The sequence below is a fragment of the Podarcis gaigeae genome (genome assembly GCF_964106915.1).
Source record: "Podarcis gaigeae genome assembly, chromosome: 12".
NCBI lineage: Eukaryota > Metazoa > Chordata > Lepidosauria > Squamata > Lacertidae > Podarcis > Podarcis gaigeae.
The window spans coordinates 2,987,133-3,004,606 of NC_139688.1; the positions used below are offsets into that span (position 1 = coordinate 2,987,133).

At 50.1% G+C, this 17,474-nt stretch overlaps 1 protein-coding gene across 1 annotated transcript; it reads right to left on the reverse strand.

Moving 5' to 3' along the window:
• Positions 1 to 244: 244 nt before the first annotated feature.
• On the reverse strand, positions 245 to 17,200 carry LOC310827728 (zinc finger protein 777-like). The gene is made up of 6 exons (XM_083704108.1): positions 16,896 to 17,200; positions 9,962 to 10,354; positions 7,579 to 7,705; positions 5,161 to 5,274; positions 3,308 to 3,562; positions 245 to 1,714 (listed from the first exon to the last, which is right to left on the reverse strand). The coding sequence occupies exons 1-6, from the start codon at positions 16,920 to 16,922 to the stop codon at positions 567 to 569; spliced, it is 2,064 nt and encodes a 687-aa protein (XP_083560234.1). The 5' UTR covers positions 16,923 to 17,200; the 3' UTR covers positions 245 to 566.
• Between the last annotated feature and the right edge of the window lie 274 nt (positions 17,201 to 17,474).

Consider the following 17,474-nt stretch of genomic DNA (forward strand, 5'->3'; position numbering starts at 1 on the left):
ACAACAGTGCAAGGTACACACAAGGATGCCACCCCTTCTCCTCCAAATTGCACAACGCATCTTAAGGCAAATGTGGCTGGGGGTTCCTTCTGTCTCTGCTGAACGGGCCCCTTTGGGGCTTTCTCTCCTGGGGTCTAAACGTGCCCGTACACACACGCAGGACTAGCACCTTCTGTTCACCCGGGCTTTCCCGAAGATACAGAGTTCCCAGACACTCGTGAAACAAACCCAAAACCTGAAGGCATTTGCTTACCAAAGAAAAATCAGACTCCACATTTATTATAAAAAAAAGAGCAGAACAGGGCAGGGAAGGCAGAAGCAAGGCGGAGAGTTCAGGGCTGGCAGGTGGCACGGTGCCCACACAGGTATGGTTAGTTTGGTTCTGAAACCCGTTATTTACTTGAAGGACGAGACCATGAGTCTGTGCTCCCAGGGCACGGGGCGGGGGAGAGGGCGGAGGGGTGCGCTGGGAGGATTCCCCCCCCAACCCCCAGCTCCCCACCCCGTCAGTTCCCCGATCCCCGGGCTTTAGTGCGATGGGAGAGAGCAAGGGGGCAAAGCAGTCCTCATTCCCCCACGTGTGTCCGCAAGTGGTACTTGAGGGACTGCTTGTAGCGGAAGCACTTGGCGCACTCCGTGCAGGGGTAGGGCCTCTCGCCGGTGTGCGCCCGCTGGTGCTCCAGGAGGTGGTGCTTCTGGGTGAAGTTCTTCCCACACTCGGTGCAGTGGTAGGGCCGCTCGCCGGTGTGGATGCGCTGGTGCTCCAGCAGGTGGTGCTTGCGGATGAAGCCCTTGCCGCACTCGCCGCAGGCGTGGGGCCGCTCCCGCGTGTGCACTCGGTAGTGGTTGGTCAGCTTGGACTTCTCGCTGAAGGTCTTGTCGCACTGGCTGCACTTGTAGGGCCGCTCGCCCGTGTGAGTCCGCTGGTGCCGCAGGAGGTGCGAGGGGCGGCTGAAGGCCTTGCCGCACTGCGGGCAGATGAAGGACAGCTCGTTCTTGCCGGCGTGCACCCGCTGGTGCATGGCCAGCGAGATCTGCAGGCGGAAGCTCTTGCGGCACTCGCCGCACGAGTACGGCCGCTCGCCCACGTGCGTGATCTGGTGCTTGCTCAGGCTCGACTTGTGGCTGAAGCTGCTCTCGCACTCGCCGCACTTGTAGGGCTTCCCCGGGGCCGGCGGGGGCCTGGGCTGCGACTTGAGGCTGCGCTTGTCGGGGTAGGCCTGGCCCCGCCGGGGCGGGGGAGCCACCCCGCGCCGCGCAGTGTGCAGCCGTTGGTGCAGCAGGAACTGTTGCTTGATGCGGAAGCTGAGGTCGCAGGCGTGGCACTCGTAGGGGCCTTCCTTGAGATGGTTGCGCTGGTGGATTATGTAGTTGATGCGCAGCATGAAGCTCTTGCCGCACTCCGGGCAGATGTACGGCCTCTCGCGCGTCCGGTTCCTCTGCTGGAGGGTGACCGGCCGCGACTCGACGCCACTGTCCCTTTCGCACAGAGGGGCGCAGATGCCCACCGTGGCCCTGGAGGGCTTCACAACCCGCTTCTCTTCCCGCATCACTTCCACGTTGCAATTCAGCGAGCAGGGGGGCTCCGCTCTCGAGGAGAACAGCCCGCGAGGCTCCAAGTTGACAGGGTCTTCTTCTTCTTCTTCCTCCTCCTCCTCCTCCTCCTCTTCTTCTTCTTCCTCCTCCTCCTCCATTTTGATCACAATGCCGCCATCTTGGAGGGGAAAAAAGGAAAGGTCAGGGCGTGATTGGCGGGAGACACATTTCAGGGTTAAAGTTTCTCCAGGATGTCATGAGCCGCTGCAACCCTTTCAATGCTAAAGAGTTGGAATTTATTTTTATTTTATTTCTTTTTAAATGGCAACTTTTGCAACCCACACAGACTACCCTAAGGAAGTCAGATTAGCCACAACCAGAGCCAGGGCCTTTTCAACTCTGGCTCCGGCCTGGTGGAACGCTCTGTCTCATGAGACCAGGGCCCTGAATAATCTGATTTCTTTCCGCAGGGCCTGTAAGACAGAGTTGTTCCGCCTGACCTTGGCTTAGAATCAATTTGATTCCCTCCCCCTCTTCTTTTTTCCTTTCTCCTTCTGTGATGGAACTCCTATTTGGGGACTTCCCTGGCTTTTTTCTGGCCCACATAGGACCAGTCTGGATAGTTGGCCTTGGTGAAGACTTGACATTTTCATCCCCAAAAAGTTTTTGATTTTGAGGTTCTACTGAAATGAGGCTGTATTTTAAGGTTTTAAATCTTAAGTTGTATTTCAATCAATTTGCTTTTATATGGGGTGTTAGCCGCCCTGAGCCCAGTCTTGGCTGGGGAGGGCGGGGTATAAATAATTTTTATTTATTATTATTATTACCTTGATCAGAGTGGTTATATGGCTTTGGGGAATGGCTGAGATTGCTCTATCAGCAGGGCTGGGGTGAGGAGAGAAGAAGAGAGGTAACCACCCACCCCTCCGGGAACGCCACTGATCAAGGGGGAGTGGTAGGGGGAAAGGAATTTTGCACTGCAAGATTGTGAGGTGCTGCTCTCCCCAGCCTCAGAGCTACCCTCAGTTCGTACTCATGCACCAACAGGTGGATGGCAAGAGTCAGAATATAAGCTGGGAAATCTTTATGCAAACCCCAGCTCAGCCCAAGAACCCCTTGAAGGCTCCATGGCCCACTTCACTCAGAGAATCAAAGGACGCCTGTGCTGCTCTACTGCCAGCAGCACAGATGAAAATACAGTCATACCTCGGGTTAAAGACGCTTCAGGTTGAGCATTTTCAGGTTGGGTTCCGCAGCAACCCGGAAGTAACGGAACGGGTTACTTCCGGATTTCGCTGCTCGCGCATGCGCAGACGCTCGAAATGAAGTCACGCGCATGCACAGAAGCGGCGAATTGCGATGCAGGTTGCGTTCTGCTCAGGATGCGAACGGGGCTCCCGGATCCCGTTCGCATCGAGAGGTACCAATGTATCTAAATGCTTGAAATCAGGCCAGGGTCTGCCACCTGACTCATGGTATGCGCAGGTAAGCATTAGAAAAACTGAGATATCAACTGCATGCTGCCAGAGGGAGATTGGACCCATTGCTGTTCCGTGCAACCTGGCCATTAACTCGAAGACCCCCACAATCGCATGCAAGAGAGGGAGAGACTTACTAGAGCGAAATAGTCCATTGGCTATGCTATTTGTCTTAAGGCTCCTTTGGAACACTGGGGCTGTTTGCAGTATTGATGGAACAACCATCAAGTTGTATTTGGTTAAGTTGATTGATTTCTCAGAAATTTAATAAACCTTGTTTTGCAAGCTCTGACCTGTGCATGTGCCGTGCTGGACAGTTACTCTCTTGATTTCCCCGAAGCCCATGTCGTAGTCGCCCACTTCCTCGAGGTTATTCCCTGCAAAGTTCCCCAGAGGTGTGGCTGTGCTGTAAGGACTCCTGCAGGGGGCTTCTTGATCCAGGCCCTGGAAATCCCCCTCCGAGCTCCCGGACATCTGGTGGGGCTCCAGGTCTTCCGGGCAGTCGTCGGAATGGGGCTCCTCTGTTTTGATCACCACCCTGATGCCAGCTGCGGGAGGAAGGATTCAGAAAGGAAGAGGATTTTATTTTATTTACAATAATGTAAAATTGCAAGTGGATCAGCGAAAGCCTGCAGTGACAAGGAAGGGGGCTGGCGGTGGCTCTCGCTGTTCTCAAGAAACCCCCTTCAACAGCCAGAACCTGCATGTTCTGCCACTGGACTAGGATGCACCAGGAACGCAGCACCATCATTCCACGCAGACTCCAGACTAGGTAGCTTATTTATATATTTATCACTTTTATATCCCACCTAGACAGCATCTTAAAAAGCAGAGACATCACCTTGCCAACAAAGGTCCATATAGTTAAAGCTATGGTTTTCCCAATAGTGATGTATGGAAGTGAGAGCTGGACCATCAAGAAGGCTGATTGCCAAAGAATGGATGCTTTTGAATTATGGTGCTGGAGGAGACTCTTGAGAGTCCCATGGACTGCAAGAAGATCCAACCTCTCCATTCTGAAGGAAATCAGCCCTGAGTGCTCACTGGAAGGACAGATCCTGAAGCTGAGGCTCCAAGACTTTGGCCACCTCAGGAGAAGAGAAGACTCCCTGGAAAAGACCCTGATGTTGGGAAAGATGGAGGGCACAAGGAGAAGGGGACGACAGAGGATGAGATGGTGGGACAGTGTTCTCGAAGCTACCAGCATGAGTTTGACCAAACTGCGGGAGGCAGTGGAAGACAGGAGTACCTGGCGTGCTCTGGTCCAGGGCGTCACGAAGAGTCGGACACGACTAAACAACAACAAATATCCCACCCTTTTGCCTGGACTGCTGCAATGCCCTCTACATGGGGCTGCCCCTAAAGCTGCAGCTGGCACAAAGTGCAGGAGCTGTTGATATTTTCACCCCCTCGCATTGCAAGAAAGATCTGGTGTTTTGAGAAAGGAGTGGGCGGAAACTGCTTTTCTACTCTTCCACTCTGGACTGACTGCCTGACTCTGTGTGTGGAGAGAGTCTTATCTATGTTGTGACTAGATGGCCGAGTGGGAGATGTCACTCATGCAAGCCAGTAGTAGTTCGTTAGTTTGTAGTAGCTATTAGAAATAAAAGGAGTTATGCTTCAAGGCTAGCTTCCGCGTTATTTATACTCTGCGTGAGTCTGGTGCTCACAATGCACAGCTGTGGTTCCAGGGCACTGGGACCTGTTTCCCAGGATTGCAAGGTCTCTGAAAGTGCTCCAGTCAGCTAGCCCAGCCAGGGCAGAACCAGCTATTGAGCCCAGTCGCTGCACATCGGTTGAAAGGTGTACTGACGGGAGCTAGGCTGCTCTTAGCATGCAAAACCTGCAAGCAGGATTTGAGCAAACAGCACCTCTCCCCTCCTGTGGTTTCCAGCAGCCAGGATTCAGAAGCCCCCCCCGCCTCAAATTCTGGAGGCCAAACACAGCTATCATGGCTACGATTCACATAAAACCTGTTTTGTGACAGTGGGGTTTATTTGTAAAAAAAAAAAGAGAGAGAAATAAATACTGAAGCAGGACTAAACAGTTCTGTCTGAACTCAAAGCAGTGCCTTTCATTGCAGGACACACACACCCCACACACCGAGACAGACCTGCAGCACAAACCGCACAGACCCGTCGCTCACCTGCAGTAGGGTCAGGAAGACTGCCTTGCTCTTCTGAGTCCTGCTCATCTCCAAGACACGAGTCAGTACCAGGCTCTGCCTGGGCCAAAACGCCCGGCTTAGAAATTGCATAGTCTGTTGGAGACAAAGAACAAGACGGTCACCAGTTTAGGAGACGGGTGGGAGGCAGTTAAGTCAGCATTTTAAATGACTGTTTCACATGGTTTTATGTGTAAACCGCTTACAGATTTCTGTTGATTAAGCGGCAAATAATTTTTGACAAAATAATAACAATAACAATAACAACAACAACTATTATTATTATTATTATTATTATTATTATTATTATTATTATTTATACCCTGCCCATCTGGCTGGGTTTCTCCAGCCACTCTGGGCGGCTTCCAATGGAATATTAAAATACAATAACCTATTAAACATCAAAAGCTTCCCTAAACAGGGTTGCCTTCAGATGTCTTCTAAAAGTCTGGTAGTTGTTCTTCTCTTTGACATCTGATGGGAGGGCGTTCCACAGGGCAGGTGCCACCACTGAGAAGGCCCTCTGCCTGGTTCCCTGTAACTTGGCTTCTCGTAGGAAGGGAACCGCCAGAAGGCCCTCGGAGCTGGACCTCAGTGTCCGGGCAGAACAATGGGGGTGGAGACGCTCCTTCAGGTATACTGGACTGAGGCTGTTTAGAGCTTTAAATGTATATTTAAATAAATGTTAAATTAATGTATATTGATTGCGTTGCGATTTTAAATTGTTGTAAGGCACCCCAAGTGGTGCATGGGCACTAGAAGGGCAGGGGAGAAATTCTGCACATGAACAAACAAATAAATATAAACATGAGACAAAAGGAGAAGAAAGAGGTGAACTACTTTCATGAACAGGTCCAAAAACACACAGCCTCAAAGTGCTGCATGAACAGGCAGCCAACAGATTCAGGTAGGTAGCTGTGTTGGTCTGCCGTAGTCGAAATAAAGGAAACCTAGAAAAATATTATTTAAAAAACTCTTCAAGAAAAAAGTCTTTTAAAAGAATCAAGTCCTTAAAAAAATTCCTAAAAAAAATCTTTAAAAGAATCCTTCCCAAAAAAATATGGGGGGGGGGGGAGAAACAAGATGTTGAATGGAAAGTATTCTGCCTCCTCCCGATTATATGGATGTATGTTTTTAACGATTGGATATTTCAAACGCTGAGTATTCTGGGAGAATCTACCTCATTTCAGGCTCTAGGGGCACATCCACACTCTATCAGGAGAGCTATCAGGAGTGCTGTCTTAATGCATCTTCAAGCCAGATGCACCTCTGCTGCTCCCTATTGCAACCGGCACCACCATCACAGGCCCATTCTGCCTGGCCAACCTCCTACAACCAGCAGAAGTGTGGCCTTTTGCCTAAAAGAAACTTTGCGCACTCCAGGAGCAACAGAAGCTGCCATGACTGTCAGGCACTGAAGGCAGAGAGGAAGATCAACAGGATTAAGCTGTGAACATTGTAAGTACAGTCCCCTAAACTATCCCCCATCAAGGCATACTGGCAGCTTTTATACGGGGGGCGGGGGGAAGCCCAGGGGTTGCCTCCTTTACGTTTCATAGAATCACAGAATCATAGAATTTTAGAGTTGGAAGGCACCACAAAGGTCATCTAGCCCAATCCACTGCAACACAGGATTCACAGCTAAAGCATCCCTGACAGATGGCCATGCAACCTCTGCTGGACAACCTCTAAGGCAGCGGTTCTCAACCCAGATGTTGTTGGACTAGAACGCCCATCATCCCTGAGCTCTGGCCTTGCTAGCTGGGGGTGATGGGAGTTGCAGTTCAACAACATCTGGGGACCCACAGGTTGAAAAAGGCTGCTCTAAGGAAGGAGAGTCCAGAACCTCCCAAGGGAGACCGTTCCACTGTCAAACAGCTCTTCCTCTTGGGGGAATTCATGGCATGTTCCAAAACGCAGGCTGCTTTTGATAGGGATCCTTCTTTACTCTTTAGATCAAGGTGTGCATCTCGCATGAGTTGCTTCCTGCTTGTAACTTCGCTGCCTGAGGCACAATCGCTATGCCCTCTCACTTTCAGTCCATGTAATAAACCCCGTTTTATTCCTCTTGTGAGTGAACTTCCTGGGGCATAAGGTTGAGAGTAAACACATACAGTATTTGTAATGAACACGTGTTCTAACTCCGGCCAAAGGTCTGAAACCTCTTGGCAATGTGTGTAGGGAGACACAGGAATGCTGGGTTCAGACACAAGCTTGTAACAACATCGATCGCAATTCCAGGCTGGTTATCAATGTGACAAGATCAAACATGCAAATTCCAATTTGGAAGGTGGGGATGCCCATTCCCCAATCAATCAATCAATCAATCAATCAAAGAATCAGCTGAACAGACAATGGTCCAGAGTGTCAGACATAATGAGAGTGGAAACGCAACATTACCCAGAGAGATCAAGGATTCGTGGTTCCCCTTCATTAAGTTCTTGTACAGCTCCTTCTGCCACTCCTCGAGCTTCTCCCACTCCTTTTCGTTGAAATAGACGGACACGTCGTCAAACGTCACGGGCACCTGCAACCACAAGAGCTGTCAGTATTCTCCAAGCTTCTCATCCAACCAACATTTCACGCCTGCTTTTGTAAGAGCTAGGATCCCAGCTGGAAATCCCTGGGCCAAAATCAATCATTGTAAGTTCTCTTATTGGAAACATTATGGAAAAGTACGCCAATCTTTTCCCCTTAACATCTGGTTTACAAAGGCCTTGAGTAGCATAGTTTCAGATAAATTGACCCATTTGATACGTGTTTTGCAAGGCACTGCTAAGCCAATGGACTACGTGGTGGAGGTATATTAAAAAACAAATGCATGGATTGCAGGTACTCTCCAAATTTGCTTCTATTTTGCACTGATCACATGCGAATAGTAGCTCTCTTTGCTTCTACGAAAATAATGTTCCCGTTCTGTTGACTGATCTTGGACTGAACATTTTTATTTTCTGAACTAGTATCTAACCATGCATGTGCAGTGGTGCCTCGCAAGACGAAATTAATCCGTTCTGTGAGTCTCTTTGTCTTGCGGTTTTTTTGTCTTGCGAAGCACGGCTATTAGCGGCTTAGCGGCTATTAACGGCTTAGCGGCTTTAAGAAAAAGGAAACAAACTCGCAAGAACTCACAAGACGTTTCGTCTTGCGAAGCAAGCCCATAGGGAAATTTGTCTTGCGGAACGACTCAAAAAATGGAAAACTCTTTCGTCTTGCGCGTTTTTCGTCTTGTGAGGCATTCGTCTTGCGGGGCACCACTGTATATCTTCACCATGACTGTATGGTGAACTAACTACAATATCACCATGATTGTCCTCCCAAGCATCCAATGAGTAAGCACACCCCCTAACTCTCCCGGTCCCTCGCCTCCTAGTCCTTATTCAAAACATCCCAAACAGCTCAATCCTATGCAGTAAATTCCCATGAACTGAGTATCACTTATTCCCAAGGAATGTGCAAGATGTTGTCAACTGCAATTCCCACCAGCCCCAGCCAGCATAGGCAATAGCCAGGAATGATGAGAGTTGTAGTCCAACAACACCCCTGGCCTTAGAATAACTCTCCTCCCTCTGTCAGCTTTGCCACCAGACAAAAGACACAGATTAAGCAGAACCGATTTCACCGTGGCAAATTATTTCAAACTGCAGAAATTGAATGTCTGAATTGTGCAGAAATCTAGACTCCATCTCTATGTAAATTATAGCTTCTTCTGGACAGCTGTCTCACTTCATCATGTTTAAATAAAAAAGAAATTTAAATTCCCTCTTGTGAGCTCTCTATTTCTGCAAACCTTTCCTCTCAACGTGAGTTAACTAAATGCAACCAAGATGAAACAAAATAAAGCTCAAGAGTGTTGTTTTTTTTAATCTTTCAATCTCAACACTGACTCGCCCTGCCCAGGGACATTAGACAGGGCCTTGTTTTCCCAAGTCCCAGTTTTCCCTAGATCAAATCAAAGGTCCATCTACTCAAAGATCCTGTTTTCCAACCATAGTCAACCATATACACAAAAAAGGCCTGAAGGCAATAACTTGCTCCCCACTAACTGGCACTCAGTGATAGACTGCTTCTGCACATGGAGGTTCCATAAAGCTTGCTTGACCATGCAATCCTGCACATGCCTACTCAGAAGTTGGCTTCAATGAGTCCATAGGATTGCAGCCTCATAGACTTGTCATCCACCATGCATTTGTTTAATTTCCTTTTAAAGCTTCGCAATAATAATAACAATAATAATTTATTATTTATACCCCGCCCATCTGTCTGGGTTTTCCCAGCCACTCTGGGCAGCTTCCAACAGAATATTTAAAACACGATAAAACATCAAACATTAAAATCGTCCCTTGACAGGGCGGCCTTCAGATGTCTCCTAAAAGTCAGATAGTTGTTTATTTCCTTGACATCTGATGGGAGGACGGGCACTACTACCGAGAAGGCCCTCTGCCTCGTTCCCTGTAACCTCACTTGTCGCAGGGAGGGAACTGCCAGAAGGCCCTCGGTGCTGGACCTCAGCGTACGGGCCGAACGATGGGGGTGGAGACGTTCCTTCAGGTATACAGGACTGAGGCCGTTTGGGGCTTGAAAGGTCAGCACCAACACTTTGAACAGTGCTCGGAAACATACTGGGAGCCAATGTAGGTCTTTCAGGAAAGATGTTATGTGGTCTCGGCGGCCGCTCCCAGTCACCAGACTAGCTGCCGCATCCTAGATTAGTTGTTTTCATGCTCAGATCACGGATCTAGGTGGAAGATACAACATTATCCTGCAGCACCAATGAGGCCCTTACCTTGGGGGTTTCTCCCTTGGAGCCCGGGGGGAACCTGAGGATCCAGAAATTACGGTTCTTCAGGAGGTTCTCCATGTTCTCCAGCCTCCTTTGCAGCAGCCCGTACTCCTGGATCAGAGTCCCCAAAGCAGCCCACTTGCTCTCCAGTTGGTTCCCAATTTCCACAGCTGTTTTCTCGCAGTCTATTATCTTTTTCTCCGCCATCCCCGTCCTGCCCTCCAAATCCAACAACCGCGTGGCGTGAGATTCCACCTTCTTCTCCATCGCTTGGAACGACGCCACCAAGGTGAGAGAGATCTCGGCAGTCTGTGTTTCCCTTTCAAACATTTGGTCGGGGTCGGTGGGGAGCCGCGGAGGAAAGAGTCGCCGGGGCTCCCGGTCCAGTTCTGATGCCTGGTTGAATGAAAAAGGCAGGCGTTAGGTAGGGGAAACGGCCACAGCAAACAGGCTGAGCAACTGGTTTGCACACAGGAGGTCCCAGGCTCAGTTGCATGCATCTCCAGCAAGGGCTGGGAAAAATCTGTATCTGAAAACCTGGAGAGGCACTGACAGTCTGTGTGTAGAGCAGTGGTGGTAGACCTGTTGGTCTCTAAACATCGACTCCCAGCTCCCATCTGCTCCAGCAGCCAACATGACCAAGTCAGGGACAATGGGAGTTGTAGTCCCGTAACACCTAGAGGCACACAGGTCCCCCAAGACTGGTGAAGGTGATAGTGAGCTGAGTGGACCATTGGACTGATCCAGGATAAGCAGCTTCCAGTGCTCACTGTCCTGCAATGAAAATATGAATGCACTGCTCCACACTTGAGAACATAAGAAGAGTCTGCAGGATCAGGCCCATGGTCCATCTAGCCCAGCATCCTGTTCTCACAGTGGCCAGCCAGCAGGAGGGGAAGAGACTCTCCCCTCCAGTGGTCGCCAGCCACAAGAATTCGGAAGCATTGCTGCCTCTGCCTGTGGATGCAGAACACAGCCATCGTGGCTGGTAGCCGTTGACAGCTCTCTCCCCCTCCATGAATTTGTCTAATCCTCTTTGAAAGCCATCCATGTTGGTGGCCATTGCTGCCTCCTGTGACATTGAGTTCCACAGTTTAACTATGCATTGCATGAAAGAGGACTTTGCTTTATTTATCCTAGATCTTCCCACATTCAGCTTCACCGGGATGCCCACAGGTATGAAGGAGAAAAACTTTCTTCCATCCACTTTCTAGATGCCATGCATCATTTTACAAACTTCTACCATGTTGCTTCTTACCTTTTCTCTAAACTAAAAGGTCCCAAGCGCTGCAACCTTCCTCCATAGGGGAGTCATTCCATCCCCTTGATCATTTTGGTTACCCAGAATGAACTCAGTGTGGGTCATTGGTTTTTTTTGTTAGGATGGATGCCTACTACCTCCATTCTCTCTGAATACCCATGTTAGAAACTCAGATATATAAGCTAGTTGCCAAATTGCTCCTTAAACCAAGGTTACGGTCACCAAAACGGAATGCCTACTTGCCATTCAGGGCTCGAAAGTCATATTTTTCAATGTGACTTTTTGCTCCTGAAATCCATTACGACTGTGCAGATAAAATACAACGGATAGAATTCTACAGGATGTGTTGCTAGTGTGTGAAAACAGTCAAGATCCAAGGATCCCCAGGCACGCACCTCCAGTTGGGGGAGATGTCAAGCGCCATATTGTCTCCCAGGCATCTTCACTTGGTCGCAAGCGGCTAATAGCCAGGTGCAAAATGCGCCTGGTGAATTTCGAACGCTGCTGAAGACCAGGTGCTGGGAATTGAAAGTGCCATTGCATTGGGTTCCCGCCCCTGGGCTTCCCTTTGGACACTCAGGTTGGCCACTGCAAGAACAAGTTGCTGAGCTAGATGAGCCCCCTTTGGCCTCATCCAGCAGCTGGGCTTTTCTCAGCTTGCGCTGTAGGCCGATACTGCTGTTCTTGGCTTTGTGGCCTACCAAGGCTCAATGGAGAGCAATGGCTATCCGTATTCCCTTGCACTGACTCGTGGGAAGATAGGCAGCCTTGGAAAAGGGAAGTCTTAGCCAATGCTCTCTGCCCAGGAGGACAGAAATAATTGCTCATTGTCCTCATTTCCAGAGGAGCAGCCGTCAAATCCTCCTGACGTCACTTTTTATAATCCCACCACTACCACCAAGTAGATATGTACTTGCAGTTCAGGATAAGACTTCTGACGAAGCGGACTCTGGTCCACAAAGGCTTAGGCCATAGTAAGTTTGAGGTGCCACTCTTAAAAAACTTTCTGTTGTTGTTGCAGCCCACATTTTCAGTGGGCTCTCTTGGGATGCAACTGGCTGGGGAGGGGGGATGTTCCAGCCCTGTGAACCAGCAAAAAGAAACCTGTGATTCTCCAATGCTGTTGAACTTAACCTTGTTTCGTTTCACTGTGCCCAACCTTGGGGTTGCATGTCAATGAAGGTGACACTGTTTTAAGCAAATGAATCCCAGTCATCCCTAACCGTTGGCCATTTGGATGGCTGATGGCATTTGGAAGATCGAACAGCACCTGGAGGGGAAAAGATTCCTCACCAACACCCTTGCTAAGGACGCTACTCCAAAAGAGCAAGTGCCACTGACGGCAATGAGGCTTACTTCAGCGGAGACGCCTGTAAGATAGCGCAGTGAGAATGGGTGCTCCTAATTCAAGCCCCCACTCTCAATTTGCTAGGCAAGTAGCCACAACAGAACCAGATCACTGAGATATGTGTTTGATGGAATAGCCGAGCGCAGCTGGTCAAGAGCAGGTACGAGAGCAAACGGGGCACACCCAGGGATATATCCAGAGCTAAAAGGCCAGGGCAAACAGGTTTCATTCTCATTAGCAGCTCCCCTTGTTGGGTAAACATGCAAGCAATTGTGTGCGAATGTATAGGAGCTGTTATTTTAATGGGCTGGGGTTTTGTTTGAGGGGTCTTGTCGGGGGCAGTTGTTGCTGTTAATTTTTTATATCTTTATTTTGGCTCTTACGATTCATGTGGAAATTGTCCAGTTTGGTTGTGTGCTTTCTGATCTTCTGTTTATTGTCCATGGCTACTTTTGCTATGTCTGCAGTTAACAACTTTTTTATGTTGCAATAATAATAATAATAATAATAATAATAATAATAATAATAATAATTTATTATTTGTACCCCGCCCATCTGGTTGGGTTTCCCCAGCCACTCTGGGCGGCTTCCAACAAAGATAAAAGATACACTGAAATGTCACATATTAAAAACTTCCCTGAACAGGGCCGCCTTGAGCTTGGTTTTGTCTTTGGAAAGGTGGCGTCCTAATAGCATGATGGAATGATTATTTGGAATTTCTTGGATCTGTGGGCTAACCAACAGGCAGGGCAAGCGCATTGCCCATTGACCTGCACACACACATTTGCAGCAACACCTGCCTATACGAGAGGAAGGACGTAACTACATGAGGCAAGTGTTTTCAAAGCAGGTGCCCTCCAGATGTTTTGGATGAAAACTCCCATCATCAGCTCTCCCGTATGATGCTGGGGCTGATGGACATTGTAGTCCCTAAACATCTGGGGAGCATCTGGTTGGGAAAGGCTAGCATAAAGATCACCTTGCACCATTAGCTCAAAGCTCCAGTTTGTCTAGCATCCTGGCTGACAGCCAAGTGCCCTTCAGTCCTCGCACACAGGGCATGGCAACAGGCCCTTCCTTGTTGTTATCCCCAGAGCAATCAGAGGTTGTTATCCTCTAGCAATCAGAGGTATACTGCCTCTGAACTGTGAGGCTCCATCAGAGTAGCATGGTCAGTAGAGCATGAGACTCTTAATCTCATGGGTCATGGGTTCAGTTCAACCCCCCCCCCATTGGGCAAAAGATTTCTGCATTACAGGGGACTGGACTAGATGACCCTCACAATCCCTTCCAACTCTACAATTTTATGATTCCACTTGGTTCCTGTGCTTAGCCCAGAAGCAAGAAAGCTACAGCAGGAGTGTAGGCTACCTGGCTTGGCTCTGTTAAAAGAAAGATCTGGAACAGAACTGAGCTAGCAAAATGCTCCCTGTCATCACAGATGCCCACGCTGCTCATATTGATTGGTGTTTTAGAACTGATTTTGTCCGTGCGAGTTATTCAAATTGATGGTTTTAGAATTTTTCATAGAGCTGCTTTTTGCAGAAAGGCAGCATACAAATAAATAAAAATGGCGCAACTTTGTGCATGTGTGTGTGGAGAGAGAGACACAGTACCTTCCTGTAATTCAACATCTCACTGAACTTCTAACAGAAGCTAAAGCTTTAATGACACTGATCTAGACCTGACGTCTTCAGATCTGGAGAGCACCAGGTTGGGGGGGGGGGAGCCAATTTATGTTGGCATGGATGCTTCCGAAACCAGGACAGTTAAATTTAGGTTTGGCTCCCTAAATTTGGAAGTAAGGATTGTGGGTCCCAGAAAAAAACCCACAGAAGGATATACCCTCGGTTACCACAAGTGACACATATGTACCTTAATATGCGCACAACATGTATTTTAGAAGATACTCTGTACATATCAAAGACAGAGTGGTTGTTTAAAATAAAATTGCAAACCCAGTAAGGAGTAAAAAGAAAAAGAAAAAGTGCCCCATTGTTCCCTGAGACATATTCAATATCTGCAAAGCTAAGCGCAACCTTCTGCCTGGTGGGGCAGCCCCATTTGCACTACAGACATGAGCCTGCTTAACCACCAGGAATCTCCAGCTGGGGAAAGGCCCTAATAACTGCCTGACAAATAACAAAACCGTGGCAGAAGCCAGCTTGAGTCAGTCTCTCTTCCTTCTACCTCCAGCCGGGCCTGTGGTTCTTCAGAAAGGCTTTAGGTTGCTGCAGTTCCCCCATCAACTCTCAAAACCCCACTTCCTGGCTAACACCTTTGAGCTTCCTGTGTGCGCCCAACCCAGGGGAGCTCTAAATTAAGAAGCAGAATGTCTATGCACTCCTTTGCGTAAGGCCGCAATCGTAATCCCACTTCACTGGGAGTGAGCTTTGCTGAACTCAGCAGGGCTTGCTTCTGAGTAGACGCAGTTACGACTGCAGCCTTAGCCAATAACTTTATACTGAACGGAGGAAATCCTATGCCAGGAGCATCCTTGCCTCAGGTGCATCAGAAGTCAGACGTGGCCACGCCTCCTTCCTCATTACCATTTTTTTAGGAGGGCTTGCCATGCATTTACAAGGCCCTGGCCATGGTACTGTTTTTAGGGTCAATTCTACCACAGAGCAAGCTGAACTCAACACACACAAACGCTTCCTAGTTGCTCCAGACTGGTCCCTTTACCTTGCCTTCACCTGAGATTTCAGACACAGTTTAAGAGCAAGACTCAGAAAACTGGAGATTGTTCAGAGGAGACCTAATCTTGAGATAATAAGGGCAGCTGCTGAGGCACCCCACCAACATTTTCTAATGGAATATCTCTCCCCACACAAAGAAGAGGACGAAATAACATCCTGTTCTCCAAACTGCTCTATAGAACGAAGAGCAGGAACCCCCTCATTGCTGTCCAAAGAATGTTCCTGTTTTGGCTTCACCTTAATATTAACAACAACATCCCATCTCTCTCTCTATCTCTCTCCCTGCACTCAAGGCTACTGACAGCTGGTTAGAAACATGCAGGACAGGCGGCAGAATTCGTGTCTGTGTCAGGCTCCGGAAGAAAGAAATGAAGGGTTGAAAGAGATGAGGGGGTTTCTCACAGACGCTGGTATGGCCCAAGGCTTCAAATCAACGCCTTGGGTGAAATCTGTGTAAGCAAGGAGGGCCGGAGGATTAAACGCTCACGCTTTCTTCTTCTTCGCCCCTCTTCCTAAAAGATCAGCACCACCTTGCTGAAGAGGGGTATTCCCAACAGGAATGGGGGTTTAGGGATAAGGGAGAGCAGGCAGGAAGTAGGCCGGTTACGGGATGGGGGGCTAGCCCTCCTGGGAAAGGCAAATGCCCTGAGCCCCAATGATGGCCGAAAACAAAGCCTGATGTAAACAAATCTCTCTTTCTTCCCTCCCTCCTCCCTCTCCCCCCCCCCTTCTCATTCTACTGCACAGGCCACAAATGACCAGCTGGTTGTGCCATTTGCATGGTAGCAATAAGGTTAAGGGAAGGAAGGCGGGGTGTAATCTGCCAAACTGTGGCAGGAGAAGCCCAGGGAAAATTGGAAACTGGGGGGGCGGAAAAAACACAGACAGAGAGAGGGAGCAATGCTTGTCCCCCCCACCCCTTTTTGCATAGATTTCAAGAGCGAAGACAGAGCCCCCCCCCCCTTACAGGCAGGCAGCCTCCAAGGACTGCAGCAAGCAGCTGTCTGGGCCGGCTTTTGACAGGCCCACCGGGTGGGAAAGTGGTGGTGTTGGGGGGACCCCTCAAACTCAGCACCACCACCCGCCCCCCCCAAAAAGGCAGCTAACTGGAGAGGGGGAGGCACAAGCTATACCCCCCACCCCCCAGAAAAGACACATTTCCCTTCTCCCACTGTACAGAGTTCACCCCTCTCCCTACCAAACGCAGCTTTCGTAAGACTCGCAGAGGAAGGACCCCCCCCAAAATAGACACACATTTCCCCCCCCCAGATTATCCCTCTCCCTACAAAAACGCAGCTTTCATAAGACTCGCAGATTAAGGACCCCCCCCAAAAAAGACACACATTTTCCTCTCCCACCCCCAAAAGACACACATTTTCCTCTCTCCCAGATGAAGGACCCCCCCAAAAAAGACACACATTTTCTTCTCCCCCCCCCCCGAGTATAGTTATCCCTTTCCCTACCAAACGCAGCTGCCCCCCCCAGGACCCCCGAAGCCAAGCGTGCGAATGTCCCCCTCCCCACCAACCCCCCTCCTCCTAGGAAGGGTCCCTCCCCCCCCCCAGCGTCGTATGTCCCCCCCCCTGACACCCCCCTCCGGGCAGGACAGGGTTAACCCCCCCGCCTCACCTGTGCGGGCGGCGCCCCCCCCTCCATGGCCCTTTGTTGCCCCCCTCAGCCGGGGCTCGGCGCCGCAACGAGGTTCCAGCCGGGCGGGGCGGGCTGGCTGGCTGCTGGGTCCGCCCGCCGCCCGGCGGAGGAGGAGGAGGCGGAGGCGGAGGCCGGACGGAGCGAGGGGAGGCAGGAAGGAAGGAGGGAGGGAAGAAGGAGGCGGCCGCCGCCGCCGAGCGCAGCTCCTCACGCAGCCACAGTCCTGCCAAGCGCCGCTCTGCGCTAGGGGGCGCGCATGCGCGCACGGGAGGCGGCGCGCAGGCGCACCGGCGAGGCGCGCTCCGAGGCTCGACGCCGTCGCTTGACGCGCTGCTGCTGCTGCTGCGTCTCCTGTCGCCGCCGGCGCCGCAAGGGGGAAAGAGGAGCGCCCAGTGCCGCCAGCCAGCGGCGCCACAAAACTTCCGGCTCCCGTTCGGCGCCCTCTGCGGGGGGGGGAGGGGAGGGAGGGGCAAATAACTGCGCACCAAAAAAATAATAATAATAAGGGGCGACGGCATTTATTTATTTATTTATCCGTCCGTTTGTTCGCTTTTCTTA

Excerpts from the sequence above, each read along its gene's own strand:
- LOC310827728 (XM_083704108.1), bottom strand. The coding sequence starts at position 16,922 with ATGGAGGGGGGGGCGCCGCCCGCACAG. Across the intron at positions 10,355-16,895 it reads GGGGGGCGCCGCCCGCACAG|GCATCAGAACTGGACCGGGA; the intron begins GTGAGGCGGGGG and ends TCATTCAACCAG. Across the intron at positions 3,563-5,160 it reads TCTTCCTGACCCTACTGCAG|CTGGCATCAGGGTGGTGATC; the intron begins GTGAGCGACGGG and ends TTCCTCCCGCAG.